This window comes from Sinocyclocheilus anshuiensis, unplaced genomic scaffold (genome assembly GCF_001515605.1).
Source record: "Sinocyclocheilus anshuiensis isolate Anshui unplaced genomic scaffold, SAMN03320099.WGS_v1.1 scaffold189, whole genome shotgun sequence".
NCBI classification, from domain to species: domain Eukaryota; kingdom Metazoa; phylum Chordata; class Actinopteri; order Cypriniformes; family Cyprinidae; genus Sinocyclocheilus; species Sinocyclocheilus anshuiensis.
The window spans coordinates 702,050-720,326 of NW_015540861.1; the positions used below are offsets into that span (position 1 = coordinate 702,050).

Sequence of the window (18,277 nt, forward strand, 5' to 3'; positions counted from 1 at the left end):
TAAATAATTTTGATACTCTACAAATTTAAATGTAAAAGCACATATTAAAGCTTATATTTTAAATATAATAAGCTAAAATATATAATTTCAAATATACATAAATATAGAGAGTAAAAGTATGCTGAATTTTACCTGGTCCCTGTGCCAAAAAGAATCCCCTCATGTCCATAAACTCATTATCATAACCGTGCCATCCGTGTTGCCAGCCCCCCGCCTCCTCCGTGCCGTTATTCCAGAAGGGCAGTTTGGCTTTATTCTGTAAAGACAGGCAGACGTGCAGAGCTTAGCATATCAGGCAAGCACACAAGAGCAAGACTGTTGTTTTTGGCCTTTATATGCAAGACTGAATCATGACTGAAGTAATTCCTGTCAGCGGTCTTATTGGAAAAGTACAAAGCAACATATTAAATGGATCACAAGTAGATTTGGGGAAATTTCAACACCCTGCTGGGACGGATGGTGACGTTTTAATAGTGCAGATAAGGACAGGTAGACTCAGCATATTGTTAAAGCTTTAAATAAATAAAATTATAGCATCTATATAGACATCTAGATTTGATTAGATTGTTATACTCATAAAACAACCCCATAAACAACCATGAGGACATTTAGGACAGATTGTGTAGAGAATAACCTCAGTGATAAACCATCCGGGCTCTGCGATGAGCGTCAGCGTCGAGACGAACCTCCCGTTCTTGTAGTGGAAGCGGTCTGGGATCTCTTGTTTCTTATAAACATTCATGTTGTCCACTGTGCTCAGGTTTTGATATATCTGAATGAACAAATACACACATTTTAAGTTTGAGCCACTGAAGTTCACATTTCATCCCAAAACCTAAGCACAAGGCATTAAACTTCTGTTTTACATTTTGTATTACCCATTATTTTCAATTGTGATTCTCATCAGATTTAAAATGAATTATTATATTAATTGTATAATTCTATTGTTATTATTTTATAAATTCAATTATTAGTGCATGTTATTCCAAAGAAAAACTTGTTTGTCATAATATTTCATCAAAATGTAATAACTTATTCTACCTCTTTTCACCTACGTATTATTATAATTGTATTATATTATCATTTTATTTTATACATTTAATGCAGTTCAACATATACCACTATGCATAAATATTTTACTATTTAAATAAAATTCTCTTTCTTTTCACAGTATAGTAATGAGAACAAGATATTTTGAGTTTTGTGAAGAAAATTTCATAATGTAAAAATGCTATATATACAAAATACACACACAAAACACAGGCCAGTACATCAAAGTTGAAGCATACTTTACATACTGAAATATCGCTAAAGTTAAAGTTTAAATCTAAATGGGGCCGACAGCAGGTCAAAGTACACTGCTGCCTTTTTCACATCGATGAACTCTGATGCTAAGCGTATTTCCCCCTCAAAATAGCAGATGGAAAATAAGAGAGGGTTGAGTTTGGAGCTGTGGCCTTGCTGTAAACACAAGTCTCATGGAAAACATGCAGAAATGGAACGAGAACAGAGACAGGTTGAGCTCACCTCTTCAAACTTGTCCTGTTTGGGCCACAGACTGACCACCGGCCCCCTGTCCATCATTTTAATGATGTGCGACATGTCAATGTACTTGTCCAGTTCAATGACTTTCTCCATCCACTTGAGGTCCGTCATGCCATGATCAGAGAACAGGACCACGTTTATATCATCTCTCATATTCTTCTCCTGACAAATAAATAAATTAGGGCTGTCAAATCGATTAATGGCGATTAATCGTATTCATGTAGAACGATATACCGGTAAAGGTATCGCGATACCCTGCTTTTAAAAATGCCACGATTCCTCATTTTACTAGTACTGGTACTTTAAGAAAGACAGCGTTTAAATAAGGGCCGTATTTTCTACCCGGACAGTTTATGTTTTTGTCGTGGTATCAGTTAAGTAGTAGTATCGTGATATTTTAGTCAGGTATCGTATCAAAGTCAAAATTTAGGTATTGTGACAACACCAATCCAAAATAAAAGTTTGTGTTTACATGATATGTGTGTGTGTGTACTGTGTATATTTATATGTATATATAAATACACACATACATGAATATATTTAAAGGAGTAGTTCACTTCCAGAACAAAAATTTACAGACAATGTACTCACCCCCTTGTCATCCAAGATGTTCATGTCTTAATTTCTTTACGACTGAAGAAAGAATGTTTTTTGAGGAAAACATTTCAGGATTTCTCTCCATATAATGGACTTCTGTGGTGCCCCTGAGTTTGAACTTCCAAAATGCAGTTTAAATGCAGCTTCAAAGGGCTCTAAACAAATCCTACAAAAAAGTCCTACATCGCTGCAGAAGTACCGACCAGTGGTGTAATGTAACGAAGTAATAATACTTCGTTACAGTACTTAAGTATTTTTTGGGAGTATCTGTACTTTACTTGCATTTTTATATTTCAGCCAACTTTTACTTCACTACATTTCCTAATTAAAATGTATACTTTTACTCTGATACATTTCCCCGAAGCATATTCATTACTTACTACAAAATAGTCAGAAGTCAGAAGAACACGGACTGCAGGAAAGCAGTTTTGATGTGCGATCTGATAGGACGATTTTGAAGTTGGAGGAGAAAATGAGATGGGAGTTTTTCCGACATACCCTAACTGTCATGAACCAGAATACACAGAGTTCACGCAGAGCTAGACAAGACGTGCGTTTGAGCGTAAAAAGTATATAAATTGTAAATTTTTGTTTAGAAAATAACCGATCGTTTCGCTAGATAAGACCCTTCTCCCTCGACTGGGATCGTTTAGAGCCCTTTGAAGCTGCATTTAAACTGCAATTTGGAAGTTCAAACTCGGGGGCACCATAGAAGTCCATTATATGGAGAGAAATCCTGAAATGTTTTCCTCAAAAAACATCATTTCTTTACGACTGAAGACAGAAAGACATGAACATCTTAAATGACAAAGGGGTGAGTACATTATCTGTAAATCTTTGTTCTGGAAGTGAACTACTCCTTTAAGAAGCATATGATTTATATTATACATAAATATATATTACATTTCTTAAATATATACATGTATGTGTGTATTTATATATCCATATAAATATACACATTACATAGACATATATTATGTAAACACAAACTTTTATTTTGGATGCGATTAATCGCGATTAGTCGGTTTGACAGCCCTAAAATAAATACAAAATGTGTTTTAGATAGCCAGGTGGAACAGACAGCGAGTATTGTTTTTTTCTCTCTCTTTCTTTCACCCATGTAAAAATACCTTGATTTTCTGGTTGAGGATCTGGAAAGCCTGGTCCAGTGAGCGAATAGCGCGCTGTATTTCCGGAGAGCACGGCCCAAAGTGATGTCCTTCCACATCAATCTTCTCGTAATAAATACCAGCCATGTCTGCTTTATTGCTCCTGTTTGAAACATATCATTCAAATAAAATCATCAAATAATAACAAACACACTTAAAGGAACAGTTTACCCAAAAATAAATATAGATGATGTAGATGAGTTTGTTTCTTCATCAGAACAGATTAGGAGAAATATAGCATTACATCACTTGCGCACCAGTGATTTCCTTTTGTTAGATTGTTTTCTGGACTTAGTATGTTGGCCTTGAGCCCTCCTGAAGTTCTGTTTGCTTCATTGTGTTAATAAATTTCATTCTGTTTTGCATCTATAATGGTGTTGTGTTTAAGTTAGGAAAAGGGAAAACTTCCTCTTTTTTCACCACTTTCTTTATTACTCCTTCCCATCCTTAAGCTGAGGAGGAATGTAATATAAAATTTGACAATGTTATCTACTATATGTTCTTGATTGTATTGTGAATGATTGGTTAGAGCATGTTACTCCAAATATATATTTTTTTTGCCTACATAATCTTTCAACAAAATGTTATAACTTGCTTCCTCTTTTCTTTTCAACTGACATGACCTAGTTTGTGTTTGCTTTTGGCTAATTAGGCAGAAAAGCTAGAATTATCTGTGTTAATGATTTCTGAGCAGGCTTGCGGTCTTACTTTAACACATTAAGAGCGCTCTCCATGGAGTCGGTCAGGTTCTTCTCTGAAGGATTGTACACATATTCCTCACAGAATGTAGGTCTGACTCCAAGAATCGTCACTTCACAACCTGAACGGACAGAAACACTTTAGACCATGTGACCAGCGTTTATATGCATTTGAGAGAGATCAAAAAGGCTTTTGAAAGCTTGAACACTCCACTTGAAAACCTTGCAAGCTTTTTTTTAATGTCAAGTAGCAGTAGAAGTCTGGCATGGGAGGAAGCTCTGTGTGACCACGGGGTGAATTTAAAAATCCCTTTATTTATACTGTACACTATAGCGTTAGTAACATTTTAAAAGAAATTAATATTTTTATTCAGCAAGGATGCATTACATTTATCAAAAGTGACAGTGAAGACATTTATAATACATAATATATCAAATATTTCTATTGCAAATAAATGCTTTTCTTGTCAACTTTCTATTCAACAATCCTGAACTGTTTTCAACATAAGAAGAAATGTTTCTTGAGCAGTAAATCAGCATATTAGAAAGATTTCTGAAGGATCATGTGACACTGAAGACTGGAGTAATGATGCTGAAAATTCAGCTTTGATCACAGGAATAAATTACATTTTAAAATATATTCAAATACAAAACAGTTATTTTAAATTGCAATACTATTTCACTATATTACAGATTTTACTGAATTTTACTACTATTAAAACCTTTTTTTTTTTCATAAAATTGTGATACATAAGAAGTGACATCATTAGATCCCTTTCTACTACGCTGAAGCAAGTAAATAATCTCCATTTATCTTCCATCATCTCTTATTTTCTCAATTTCTACAAGCATTTGGTTCCAAAACCACATCAATTAGGGTATTTAGACATGGGATAAAAATCTCAAACAAAAATATATCAAATAATTAGAAATTGAAACAGCTCATATATTTATTTGAAGCTGACAAACAGCATTTTCAAAGTTTAAGCACTTCACATTTACTGACCAATTTATGAAAAATTACAAAACATTTTTACAATCGTTTTCCAGTCCCACATACTCCGATTATAACAAACCAGTTCAGACGTCCACTAACCTGGCCAGTAGTACATGTAGACTCTCTTTCCTAGTTTCTGCATGGTGACCCACAGCGGCTCTGATCCGTCCCACCACATGGGCAGACGGCTGTCTGAATTAGTTCCAATCAGGAACTCCTTCATGGTGTCTTTATCCCACATGTAATTCCCAGTCATCTGGTGCACCTCGCAGTAGCGTCCTGAAACATGAGGAGGAGTGCAGAATGAATATTTACAGCACACGAGGGTGGATTTTAATCAGCACGCCTCAGAGGTTCATTTGATTAAAGAGCTTCATTCATTTAATTACATTGCTCATATGTTGCTCTTTTAGCTTTAGCTCAGGAGACTCCACACAGCTTACAGATGTTTCAGTGTCTTTGGATAGCCTGTAAAAACAATGGATCATTTGTCCCCTCATGTAGCCTACTTCAGGCTCTGTGGAGTTAAAGGCACACAATGAAGATTAGATTATTTAAAATAAAACATAAGTAAGTTCAATAAATAACGTTAATAACAAACCCAGGAATGCTTCAGAAATATCAATACAATTTTTCCATCAAGCTGTCACAGCAAAATGACCTGCTCAGTGAGTGTCTTGACACCTGTAAACGATTAAAGATCTTTTCAACTTTTTTCTCAGGCCAAAATCATGAAAGTTCTGAGCTGTTTACTCAGATTTTTCTATTGGTGACAGAATGAGTTGGAATGAGTCAGCCTGATGAGTTTGAGCCTGCTGGCATTCACAATTATTGGGGGGGTAAATTTTTTTTTTGGAACGGTTAATCTCTCACCCCCTCATTTGTTTCTCCACTAGAAGTACGTAATGTATTCAAAATATGATCCAGATAATTTGTCATTTAGGATATTTTCAAAGAATGTATCTTTTTATCAACAGGTACTTCAGGATCTGATTGATAATATTAGCAATGGTTTTGTTCGCTGATAAACTTTTGACTGTTTCTGATATCAGATGACTCTCTCTATTAGGCCACAACTGCCCCTTTGTTTCTCCACTAGAAGTAGAGGCAGTTGTGGCCTCTTTTCCACCTTCAGGAACCACAACTGAGGTCCTTGAGCAAGGTACCGAACCCCCACTGGAGCAAATGGCTGCCCACTGTTCCGGGTGTGTGTTCACAGTGTGTGTGTGTGTGTGTGTGTGTGTGTGTGACTACTCACTGCTGTGTGTGTGCACTTGGATGGGTTAAATGTAGAGCACAAATTCTGAGTATGGGACACCACTCGTCACAACAATGGCAGAACACTCGTATTTTCTTTGTTATTCTTGATCTCTGTCAGGACTTCCTAAATGAAGAGCTTGTTACCTGGGCAAACAATGCAAATGCAGGAAAGAGGCATTGCGCTTATCCAAGAGTACAACAGACTCCTGTCAGAGTCTGAAGAACTAACGTAGTTCATTATGCAGATTGTCAGAGAGCACCAACATTTTTTTGCCAAACCAAAAGTTTCCAGGTCTCTGCAAGAGTACTGTGGTTGAAGGACTTGTCAGATCATCATAAATATCTAGATCAGATCTCAGTTTTGTTCGCAGCTCACTTTCTTCACTAGTACAGTAATTTCACTTTTTAACTTTCTGCTTCTGCGTCTGCAAGAACTTTGCGGCTTAAGGACATTGGATTGTCATCACAATCTAGATCTGATCACAAATTTTCAAAGATCAGTTCTCATCAGCAGTATTGTAATTTAAATTTTTTTATTTTAAGATTTTATTTTTGGCGTTTTATGCCTTTATTTCGATAGGACAGTAAGTGGACAGGAAGCGAAGTGGGGGGGATGGGATCAGGAAAGGTCTGCGAGCCGGGACTCGAACTCGGGACAGCTGAAGCGCAACGGCGCTACATGTCAGTCTAACAACATTGTTCTGTGTTCTCATTTTTAAGCTAATTCACACTTTACTAATGGTCCTGTATAATTATTAATTACATGCTGTTATGGTCATTAAGACCTGCAAAATTTGGTTTGTTTCCATGTCTCATGAAGGGGACTTGACTGGGCGGGTGAGAGCAGAAGATTTCAAAAGTCCAAAAATAAGGGCCACCCTATTCATCAGACATCATCTTTCAAACATGTGAATATGTTGAGCTTAGGAACTTTTTAGGCAGATTTTTAACGTTTTAGTTGGACTACCTAATGCTTTCAATGATGAAGCAGATGTTACATCAGCATCACACAATCCTTCGGAAATCATTCTAATATGCTGGTTTGCTGCTCAAGAAACATTCCTGATTATTATCAATGTTGAAAATATTTTGCTGCTTAGGCCAACACCAGCAGATTTTTCAAAGCCTCTACGTTTTAGTATTAAACATCAGTGTGTAACACTGTTTATGCAAAAGACATGAATGATTCCTCAAATCATACAGCTATTTAAAGGATAAAGGAATAGTTTTGCTTCACAAGACATTAATTGATGGACTGGAGTCATGTGAATTACTTATGGATTATTGTGATGTTTTTATCAGCTGTTTGGACTCTCATTCTGACGGCACCCATTCACTGCAGAGGATCCACTGGTGAGCAAGTGATGTAATGCTACATTTCTCCATATCTGTTCTGATAAAGAAACACTCATCTACATCTTGGATGGCCTGCTGAGGGTGAGTAAATTGTTAGCTAATTTACATTTTTTTTGGTGAACCATTCCTTTAAGGAGAAGTGTGATATGACTATTCTAAGGGATCTGATTTAAAAAGGCCAAAAAAAAAATCTGATAAACACACACTAAAAGATAGACCCATCTAGCAAACACAGAAACACACTAGCAACCAAATAGCAAGGCTTTGGCAACCACCCAGAGCACCTACTGTATAGCAGTGATAAGTTTTGCTTAACATACTTGCCCATGCAAATTTTAATTTCTAATTTAATTTCATTTACTTCTGGGATATTGATGATAATGATCCTTGACTGCTTGGACAAGTAATTTTAAACTGAAGTGTTAAATTTAAACTGCTGACTGTACAGACTTACCCAGTACATAGAGCAGGGTCAGCGTGCCCAAATGAAAGCATTAAACAAACAAACACACTCCTTTAATAACACAAAGCCTGCTATAAAGCAATTAGCATGTCAAGAATCTTTGGCCATTCCTGCAAGTTACAGGCCTAAGAACTACTAATAATACTTTACAGTTTAACGTTCATTAACAAATCACAAATATTATAAGATGCTCAACAGATTCAATAGTTCAAGTAGTTCATGCACACTTGAATATGTATTTCAAAAGGCTGCATTTATGATGCCTTTTATACACAATTCAAAAGAACTGTTTTCTATTTTAATATATTTTAAAATGATGGAAAGCTGAAGTTTCAGCATCATTACTCCAGTCTTCATTGCCACATGATCATTCAGAAATCATTCTTATATGATGACTTGCTGCTCAAGCAACATTTCATATTGTTAGACATGATGAAAACAGTTTTTCTTTTTAATATTTTTGTGGAAACAGAATTTCTTTGAAATCATTTGAGTAACATTATAAATGTTTTTACTGTCACTTTTGATCAATTTAATGCATCCTTGCTAACTATATTTTTTTTAAGTAAAAATAAATGCATTTAAATATTATATAAATGTAGTAATGTTTGCTTAATGGTATTAATAAGAGTTATTCTAAGACAGTTTGCACTGTGGCCAGATAAGAGGTCGGGCTGACGTCCCTCACGGTGTCCCAGCTTTGCTCTCATTGTTTGATTTCTTTGTCAAAGCTGAAGCCCAGTTGTCACGGCAGACTATCTTCTGAAGCTTTGTTGAAAAGAGAATGTGCCCAAGCAAAACACTGCCATCAGCAGAGCGGTAAAGCGTAGGCTCTGATCATGAGCTTCTGTGATTGGTGGACGTCGGGTCAAAGCGTGTGTGCTAGAGCTCAGCCTGCATGGCCTTTGTTACTGAAGTCCAGCGTACAGACAACACATACTGTATCACCATGTGATTCAGCAACACGATTCACTGACTCAACTGAGTGGACGTGATCAGAAATGCTTGTGCAATTTTTTTGACATGGTTAAATGGAATTCATTTTTTATTTAATTTGTCTCCTGAGAGATTTAAAAAATTACAAACAAATAGGCATAGACTGATCATCTACACACAACCCCAAAATAAAGATGTAAAACAAATCTGCTACAGGGTCATTCCATGTCAAATCAATAAAATTTCAGAAATTTCCCCTGCTCCATTTTTTTATTTTGTCAATATTTTTTTCTGAAGAAAGATAAACAGGTATAGTGATGAAAGTCAAAATATTAAAAGTCACAGATGTATATTTACTGAGTAAATTGTAACCACTGATTCTTCACACGACGCAGTGCAGAATCAGTGGTTAGTTACAACTCATTATACCACGATACCACAGGAGTATAATTCTAAAATTAATCTGTGTTCCCATTATTTCACCGATGACTACTTCTCCAATCTCAGGTGAGTTCAATGGGGAAGTGAAAATAAGCTGCTTTTAACTGTCACAGTGCAGAGCACAGTTTTGTTGCCATGTTAATATCCACATGAACGAGCTACAGCGTTTGAGAGGGGTTCAAGTTTTCGTGGGATGTCCACGTAGGATGTAGGCGGGCATTATGCAAATGTAAGAATTTGTGACGTGTGAAATTTGCGTAATGGGATTCGAATTTAAAACAGCTCGTTTAAGTGATTCAGAGTCGACTCTTTCTTTTGAGAGACAATAACTTTATTTAGGGCTGCACGATTAATCAGATGCGATTGTCATGCGTATCTTGTCAGTAAAGCCGGTTCTGTGATTAGTAGTAAATCTCCAGCACGTGCTTTCAGATGGAGCAGCGTTTACTACACAGAGCTGTAGTTCACTGACAAGCTACGCAAAATCGCGTTCATAATCGCAGACGATTTAAGCGCGTGATTATGAAATCGAAGAAATCGCTCTGTGATTATAAAAGCTGCTGGCGTAGCTTGTCAGTGAACTACGGCTCTGTGTAGTAAATGCTGCTCCCCCTGAAATCGTGAAAATACCACATTTAATAACATGTTTTTACTCCATACTCACTTCATATCGTCAGTCGAGTGTTTGAAATAAATCCTTCTGTGAGATGATGTGGCTTCTTACACAGAATAAGGCACGCAACATATTTCATAGTATTCTAAGCAGTGATAAAGGCTATGTCGATTAGCATTGCATTATTATATACTTTATTATAATAAAAATTATAATAAGACGAACTCGGATAAACCATATATTGTTGTAGTTGTCTGTTTATTAGTCACGTTGAATTGATGAAAGCAGTTAAATCTTCTGTTTATTCAGCAACCACTATAGGGATTTCCTGGGTTTCTTCTGCAGGGCGTATTTGGAATGTCAGCGCGAGAGCGCCCTCTGGCCTTCGGATGGAGATTTACTGCTGATCACAGAGTCGTGCTTTACTGAAAGACATGCATGGCAATCGCAGCTTCTGCCTAATAGCGATGTATCGCCCTTGCGATTTAATTTTGATGAATCGTGCAGCCCTAACTTTATTTATGATGCACTTTCAGCTTTACAACTTTGCAGACTGTTTAAATTCACATACAGCTACATTACACACTGCATGAAATATAATTTTCAAAAAGCCATAATAGGGGCACTTTATTAAACTTTCCTTTGGCATCCTCATTTTTAAGGCTCTATGGTTCAGTTACAGAGGTATTGGAATCTCAATATGATTCCAGGAGTCCATCGTAAAAAAAATAAAAAGTACATATTTTCAATGGTCAAAAACCAAATATGTGTCACCTTGCATTCAGCTGACACTTTTTTTCTTTTAGAGTCTGCGTAAACCGGAAGTTGCGACCGACTTTACTTCCGTATTGTGACGTACTTCAGAGAGAAACGGAATATTGAATGAGAAAAACCGAGGGCGTGGCTTGTTTTTTCTACTGCGAACTGATTGGATATAGTAAAGTAGGCGTTTCATTCAAACAACACTGACAGTTGAGGGGCGTGTTTAAGGATGTTATGCTCAAACCCAAGCCGTCAAACTGACGTCATCAGAGAAGGTCCGTAATTTTAGAAGGGAGATGCATTTTCAGATTAGGATTAAAGATCACGACGGGAAACTTTTTTTTTTTTTTTTTTTTTTGGGGATTGACTTGCACGGATTAATTGTTCACCACAAAAATAGCAGTGTGCGCTAACAAAATAAATATAGTCAATTTTGATTTCATGAGTACTTTAAAGAGGAAGGTCTGAAGAATGAATAAATGTTGAAACTAGAAATGAATCTTGTTATCTTCTATCAAAACAAGTGCATAGAACATACCTGTCTGAGTGCTAAAAATGCACTGAAATGATCAAGTTTAGTCACATTGCCTTGCTCTCTGTAGTCTATTCATAAGATTCTGTATTTGAAAGTTTTTGTTCATTTTAACAACTTCTGTAACTAATTATTGTAACAATGTTTGAAACAAATCCTACGCCTAAGTGTGGTTGCTTTCCCCATACAGTGTATTAACATCAATAAACCCAAGATTTGCCTCACCTGGATTAACTAGAATTTCTTTTTCTTTTTTTATTGTTATCGCATGTTAAGCATAGTCATAGATCAAGTAATATCTACTGCTAAGGGGCATATTTGGAGGAATCACTGTTAGTAAATCAAACTTTGAAACATTTAAGGTCTCGCACACTTGAAATAATTAACACTGGGTAATGCTAAACCCTAAAAGAATCATATTTTACATTCCACTCTGTTCATACTTTACCCAGAGTTAACAATTAATCCTGGTTATTCATTATGACATGTCACACGATACATTCCTAAACCCTGTGTTACTGTTATTATTTGCATACTTGCAGTGTCAACATTCATGACTATATAAACACAAATTCACATTAGGTTTTCATCCATTGTAAATGGGTAGGATTCTACAATTTGGATATTGAGTCGTATTGGGCTTCCCATATCTCTGGGAATGAACCATACAGGGCTTAAAAAATGAAGATTTCAAAAGAAAAGTTTCTTAGGAACCAGAATCTAAAATCATATTAAAATATTAAAATCTTTAATACTTCTTGAGTTACAGGCATGCAGACTTTTGAGGGGGAAAAAATGAAATTTTTGGCACTCAAACAAATATGTTCTGTGCGATTGTCTTGATATTGAAAAACAAGATATATTTCTACTTTCAATATTATTATTTGTTCTTCATTACTTCATTATTTGTTAACCACTGAAAATGGGTAAAAGTCAACAATTGAGTCACATTGGGCTCTCTATATCTCTGGGATTGAGACATATAGGGCCTTAAAAATGAGGATTACAAGTTAATTAAGAACCACATTCTAAAATCATATTCATATCTTTAATACTTCTTGAGTTACAGGCATGCAAAAAAACTTGAAAAGTGCTTTTTCCCATTTTTCAACGGACTCAGCCACTGGCATATAATGCAACAAAGATAGCTAAAGTCAACAGATTGTCATTGAACTAATAGGCAACCAATCTATGTGTAAAAATAATATAATGATGCCAACATCATTCATTTTTACCCTCCTGTAATTTGGCTCTAAATCTCAGGTGAAATTTTTCATTTCGACCCCCCTCTACAAAAGAGTGGATTACTCAGTAAATATACATCAGTGACATTTAATATTTTGGCTTTCATAACTATATATATGTTTACCTTTTCTCAGAAAAAAATATTGACAAAATCAAAAATTTGAGCCGGGGGGGTCGAGTTTACACAGAATAGGTGTGTGTGTGTGTGTGTATGTGTGTGTGTGTACCTGTTTTTCTATTCTGGTGGGTCTCAGATCCAACAGATCTCTATTGTTCTACAGTAAGAGTATTTTTAATGACCTTTATACTCTGTTTGAACTGTTTTTGTATATGAGTGTACTACAAAATGTCATGGAATGCATTGGTAAAGCACTACAGTGACAAAACAATGATTTAGGTTAGGCTTCACAGGCATTTGGAACTCAATTTAGAGATCCCGGAGTTCATAACATCTTACATCCCACTATATTACTCATAATAAAGAAAATAAATGTTCAAAAGACCTAAACCAATAACTTATAACCGCAACACAAGAAGTGATACTGTAACATGATGGTGTTTTATCAAATGTTTTTTTTTTTTTTTTTTGCAAAAATAAACTCGAAAGTAGCTAAGATTGCATATGAAAAATATGACAGAAAATATACTAAAAAGTCGTGACTCGTGAGTGGTCATAATTGGTAAAAACGTACCTGTCATTAGAGAGTAATAGTTCGGATAGGACAGGCTGGGGAAATCTGGAGTCATGTAATCCACTTTCACACCGTTGTCCACGATTTCTCTAAATCCGGCCAAGTTCTGTAAATCGTTCATGTAATCATAACGGAAGCCATCGATCAGAAACACCAGGAGTTTGCGGTTTGCGTCGCAGCATCGGGACAGAAGGAGAATAAAAACGGCGAGGATGTTCAGCACGGCTCGAGTCATGGTTCTCTGGTACTGAGAGCTGAACTGATCTGACTAATGGAGAGATGAACACAACACACTCATCGCGCTGATTCATGAAAAACTCTCCGTCTCAATGGGCGTGTGTCGGGGAGAGTCCACGGCCACTGCAGGGACAGATAGCCAGCGTTCTGGTCTCCCCTTTAAAATGGTTAATCTTTTTTTTTTTTTTTTTTTAATATTGTGCATTTTTGTTAATATTTTAAATTTTATATATAATTTTAATAGTTCAAAAAAAATTTAATATTTTTTTAAACATTTAAACAATTAACTTAAAGGGGACATCGGATGCAAAATTCACTTTTACATGGTTTTGAACTTAAATGTGTCTTGGCAGTGTGTGTGGACACAAAGACCCTATAATCATAAAATTCCACCCAGTGCTTTTTTTAAATCGCCACAAATCATAAGCACTTTCTCAAATCAAGCCGTTCCAAATTCATAAACTATGCATCATTTGAAAGCTAAAACAATCAAGATTCATCTTCTTGAACTAGTTTTTGAAATCAGTACACCAGAGAGGAAATGGTTAAATGAAATGCTGAAGGACTGGCCATTTAAGTTAGTTCAGCGAATACTTAACCCCTCATGAACAACTATCTAAATCTGTTTATCTTCATTCACTTCCAGTAAAGGAATATTTAAAATGCAGCTGACGTGGGTTTAAGCTCAAAAAGTACCTAAACAGAACCTAAAAGTCCTTTTCAAAACGATGACCCTGCTAATAATTCAGATAAGCAGATACTTGAACTCCTGATGACTACTCTAAATTAGGCCTTTGTAAAGCACCTGTTATTTTTTCCACATTTATTTCATTCCTTCATGTTCTTGGACATATTTACAATCTGTCACGTCGTTTTCACTGTTTAGCAGAGCATCATACCAAAAATACTGGCTGTTGGTTTAAATCTTGGCCCACTATAATGACTTGAAAAGTTTTGGCCTGCGTTTTTTGCTCTACACATTATATGATCTGCACTGACCTCTGGTGTCTGGAAACTGATAAAACAGCCCTTATAGAAACAAACAGAAGTGTCTTTCCTCTGCCACTAGGCTGTGCAATAACCTCAACATTATGCCCTCACTGAAACCTCAGACAGAAACAGTGAATATGAGAAACCAACCCAATATATGGTCCAACAAACCTCTACTGTAGTTCATTCAGGTAGGCTAAAAGTAGTCACATTGAACTTTGAGGAGGTGGATTCAGTAGATAAAGGTGGATTGTGCAATAATGTTCAGAAATGTGTTTGGTACCACACAGTGGTAGAGTGATCATATGTCTCTGTGTTGTTGTTGTCACAGTGACCCAGGTGTGATTAGGGACTGCAAATGAAACCAAAAGACAGACAGACCACTCCCTCATACACACACAAACACACACAGACCAGATCACTTTACACACAACATGAGCATGAGTTGTGTTAAAACCTGCTAAATAACATTGCACAACATTCATATGTTCATATGTACATTCATATGATATTCACATATCTGCACAGTGTTATTCTGGAAGGGGCACTTTGTGTTAAAAACAATTATGGATCATGAATGGTTTGGCTTGATTCCTCAAATCATATCTTAATGTGCTGTTACTCCTCTCAGTGATCAAACTCATGAATTTTGCCTGGTGTAAATCAAATTTAGTTCAACATGTTTCTGCAAAGTTAAAAACTTGAAAAGTGACAATTGGTGATGTGTCTCTGTGGTGAGTGGACCTCGGTCCCTCTAGGGGGGTCTCCGGAAGAAAATTTTGTACATTTTAAAGTTAAATTAATCTATCTGGTGCACTTTGAGTTCAAGAGCTCCAACCCATGTTCAGTGTAGAAATTGAGCAAAGAAAAGATTAGGTGAATTCAATTTGTATACCTCAAATTTAAAGGGAACTTTTTTAGTAGTGATTTAGTGTCTTAGGGCCTAAAACTAACGTATTGCCATACCTGCCAATGACCACTGATTGGAGAAAAATTACCAGCCATAAATATTTTTTTTTTTCCTGGCCATGAAACTGTTTTTGCAAAAATTGGCAGCTGCTACTACTACAACAACTAAACATAAAAAAAAAAAATCTGTACCCATTTGGAACCAGAGTCAATCACTGCATTTTAATCACAATACAAACAAAGATGCTACACACTACACACATGTAGCATGAACACACATGTAGCATGAGTAGTTTTTTATTTATAATAAACTTCAAATTGTATAATTTCAACATTTAAAGCAAAAACAGAATACTCTGGCTTTAGCTTTGTGAAATTATGCTACATAAAACCAGTGTTGCCAACTTAGCGACTTTTCAGACCCCTTTAATGACTTTTTTCCAAAAAAGCGCCTAGCGACAAATCTAGCGACTTCTTGTACAAACCTTATTTAGTTTCTAAGCGCACACCCCTCTCTCTGCATCTGCTCTGTTCAGTGAGCGGCTGAGAGGAGCAGCGCTTTCAGTTAAAAAAGATATTCTGTGGCTTCGAACTCTACTGTACATGCAAATATAGCACAACCATGTCTTTATCTTATGTGTATTTGATTTAATTAGACAACGTCCTGGACTCCTGATTATGAATCAGGATTTTTGTGCAGATTAACATCTAAGGGAGAGCTGGTTATGTAGTCTTAATGGGCCGCGTTTCAGTCACTATTTCATATTCGTCCCATTGTGTGACAACAGAAACAGTAAAATATATCAGTGAAAACCGTTTTATTGACAATTTGGCTGCATTAAAATACAGTTTGGGGGCACAGAGGAAGTTGGCAACACTGCATAAAACATGCCTGCACGAAACAGAAACAGCAGACGGGCTGAATGAGATGCAGATTCACTCTCTGCCAGCAGGTGGGCTTCTGGATCAGCAGCACACAGCGTTTCTTTGGTTACCACTGTAAACAAAGCAGCGCTGCTGAGCATAAAAATACTGTTTAATAAGCATTACACGGAGGTAAGAGGGAAAAATGCCATCGAACTTTTCTGAAGACAGTCAGTTCCCTTCAGAGATACTTAATCATATGAAACCCCACCCGAGTATTTATATTTTTCTTCCAGTATTTCGAGCATTGCGAACAGTCAGCCTGCTGCGCTTGACCTCAGTAGTATTTTCTCTGTGCACGTCTGTTAATTTTAGGCCCTGCTTGCAAGATATAAACCCTTGAGCTTTTATTTTGAAGGAAACTGTAGTTGAGCTTTTATTTTGTTGGAAAACTGCAGCTTCTGTGACAATTGCCCTGCGTCCCAATGTTCATACTATCCACGATAAATAAATTTAAAATCAAAGTTTTATCCAAAGCAACTTACTTATTCAGGCTAATTTTTTATCAGTATGTGTGTTTTGGGAATTGAACCCACAACCTTTGCACTGCTAACGCAGTCAAGGGTCAAGCGATTAGTCAACAGAAGAGACAGACGGCTGCACGTGAGTGTCCTGCATAATACTTGTTTATAGATCTGCTGTTGGAATTATTACTTGCTGCTAGGAAGGAATATTTCGTTTTCTGCCTATTTCTACGTTATATTTTTGTTTGCGTTTGTATTTTTGATTGCACTTTCTGGTAATTATAATAATTGCCCTAAAAGCGTCTGCTAAATGACTAAATGTAAATGTAAATGTAACGCAATTCTCTACCACTGAGCCACAGGATCATTAAAATAATTAGATTAAATAGCATTTGAGATTAGAATAAGTGTATCCCAAAGCATAGTACAGTATGTTGAAAAGAGTATGCCAAAAGTCCCCCGATGGTCTACTTTTTCAGGTCGATTTTTGAAGGGTGGACTGTGCACACTCGGCTAATATTGCCCCACAATCCATTGAGCTTTGGCGAAGAAGGATTCGGTTCATAACACTGATCTATATACTGTAATATAGATCAGTGGTTCAGAACTACAAATGTGAACAACAACAAAAAACTACAAACATGGCGGATGTGTGCGACCGACGGTTAAGTAGAGAAGTTTAGATAAAGGGTTTGAATTACTAATAATAAATAATCAACATTTAACCTGGTAAAACATTTATTTAATGTTATTTGTGTTATATTTCATCTGAAACAACAATGTGAACTTTTTTAAACATCCGTTTGGTCATTAACTTTTAAATGCGTCATTATGCAAAAATCTACGTGCTACTTCTTTTCTTTCTAATACGGTTGGAAGTTAAATTAAATTAAATGTAGAGGATGTTAAAGGGGTCATATGATGCGATTTCAGGTTCTCCTTTCTCTTTGGACTGTTACAAGCTCTTGGTGCATAAAGAAGATCTGTAAAGTTGCAAAGACTAAAGTCTCAAATCCGATATTCTTTATAAAAGTTAAGAGTCAACCACACCTACCTAAAACGGCTCGTTCTAACACGCCCCCACATATCTACATCACGATGTGGAAATATTAGCATAATGCCGCCCAAATGTGCACGCAAAGAAAGAAGTCGTGGTTTCAGGAACAGCAGTAGTGTTGATGCAGTCATGTCAGGGAGACGCTGTGTTTCAGTGCGAAAGCAAAAGCACTTTATTTGGCCTTCCGGAAGTAGATGCATTTAGGAATCATTGGTTAAGATTTATTTACAACAGAACAGCACAACCCAGATGTTCGAATTTGTGCAACGCATTTTATGGAGGCCAGTTTTTTGAACCTAGAAGAGTACAAGGCTGGCTGTGCACAAAGGCTATTTCTAAAAAAAAAAAAAATCAATTCCAACTTTGCTGTGACAATCTGACGCTTCTGAA

At 36.3% G+C, this 18,277-nt stretch overlaps 1 protein-coding gene across 1 annotated transcript in view; it reads right to left on the reverse strand.

Annotated features, from left to right (window-relative positions):
• Positions 1-13,678, reverse strand: part of enpp6 (ectonucleotide pyrophosphatase/phosphodiesterase 6) — a 15,262-nt gene extending 1,584 nt beyond the window's left edge. The window contains exons 1-7 of the mRNA XM_016485564.1: positions 13,307-13,678; positions 5,106-5,285; positions 4,020-4,131; positions 3,273-3,414; positions 1,528-1,707; positions 635-772; positions 133-256 (exon numbers count right to left, since the gene is read on the reverse strand). Coding sequence (XP_016341050.1) covers positions 133-256; positions 635-772; positions 1,528-1,707; positions 3,273-3,414; positions 4,020-4,131; positions 5,106-5,285; positions 13,307-13,541 — 1,111 coding nt within the window. The 5' untranslated portion in view covers positions 13,542-13,678. The remainder of the gene's footprint in view (positions 1-132; positions 257-634; positions 773-1,527; positions 1,708-3,272; positions 3,415-4,019; positions 4,132-5,105; positions 5,286-13,306) is intronic.
• Positions 13,679-18,277: the final 4,599 nt, after the last annotated feature.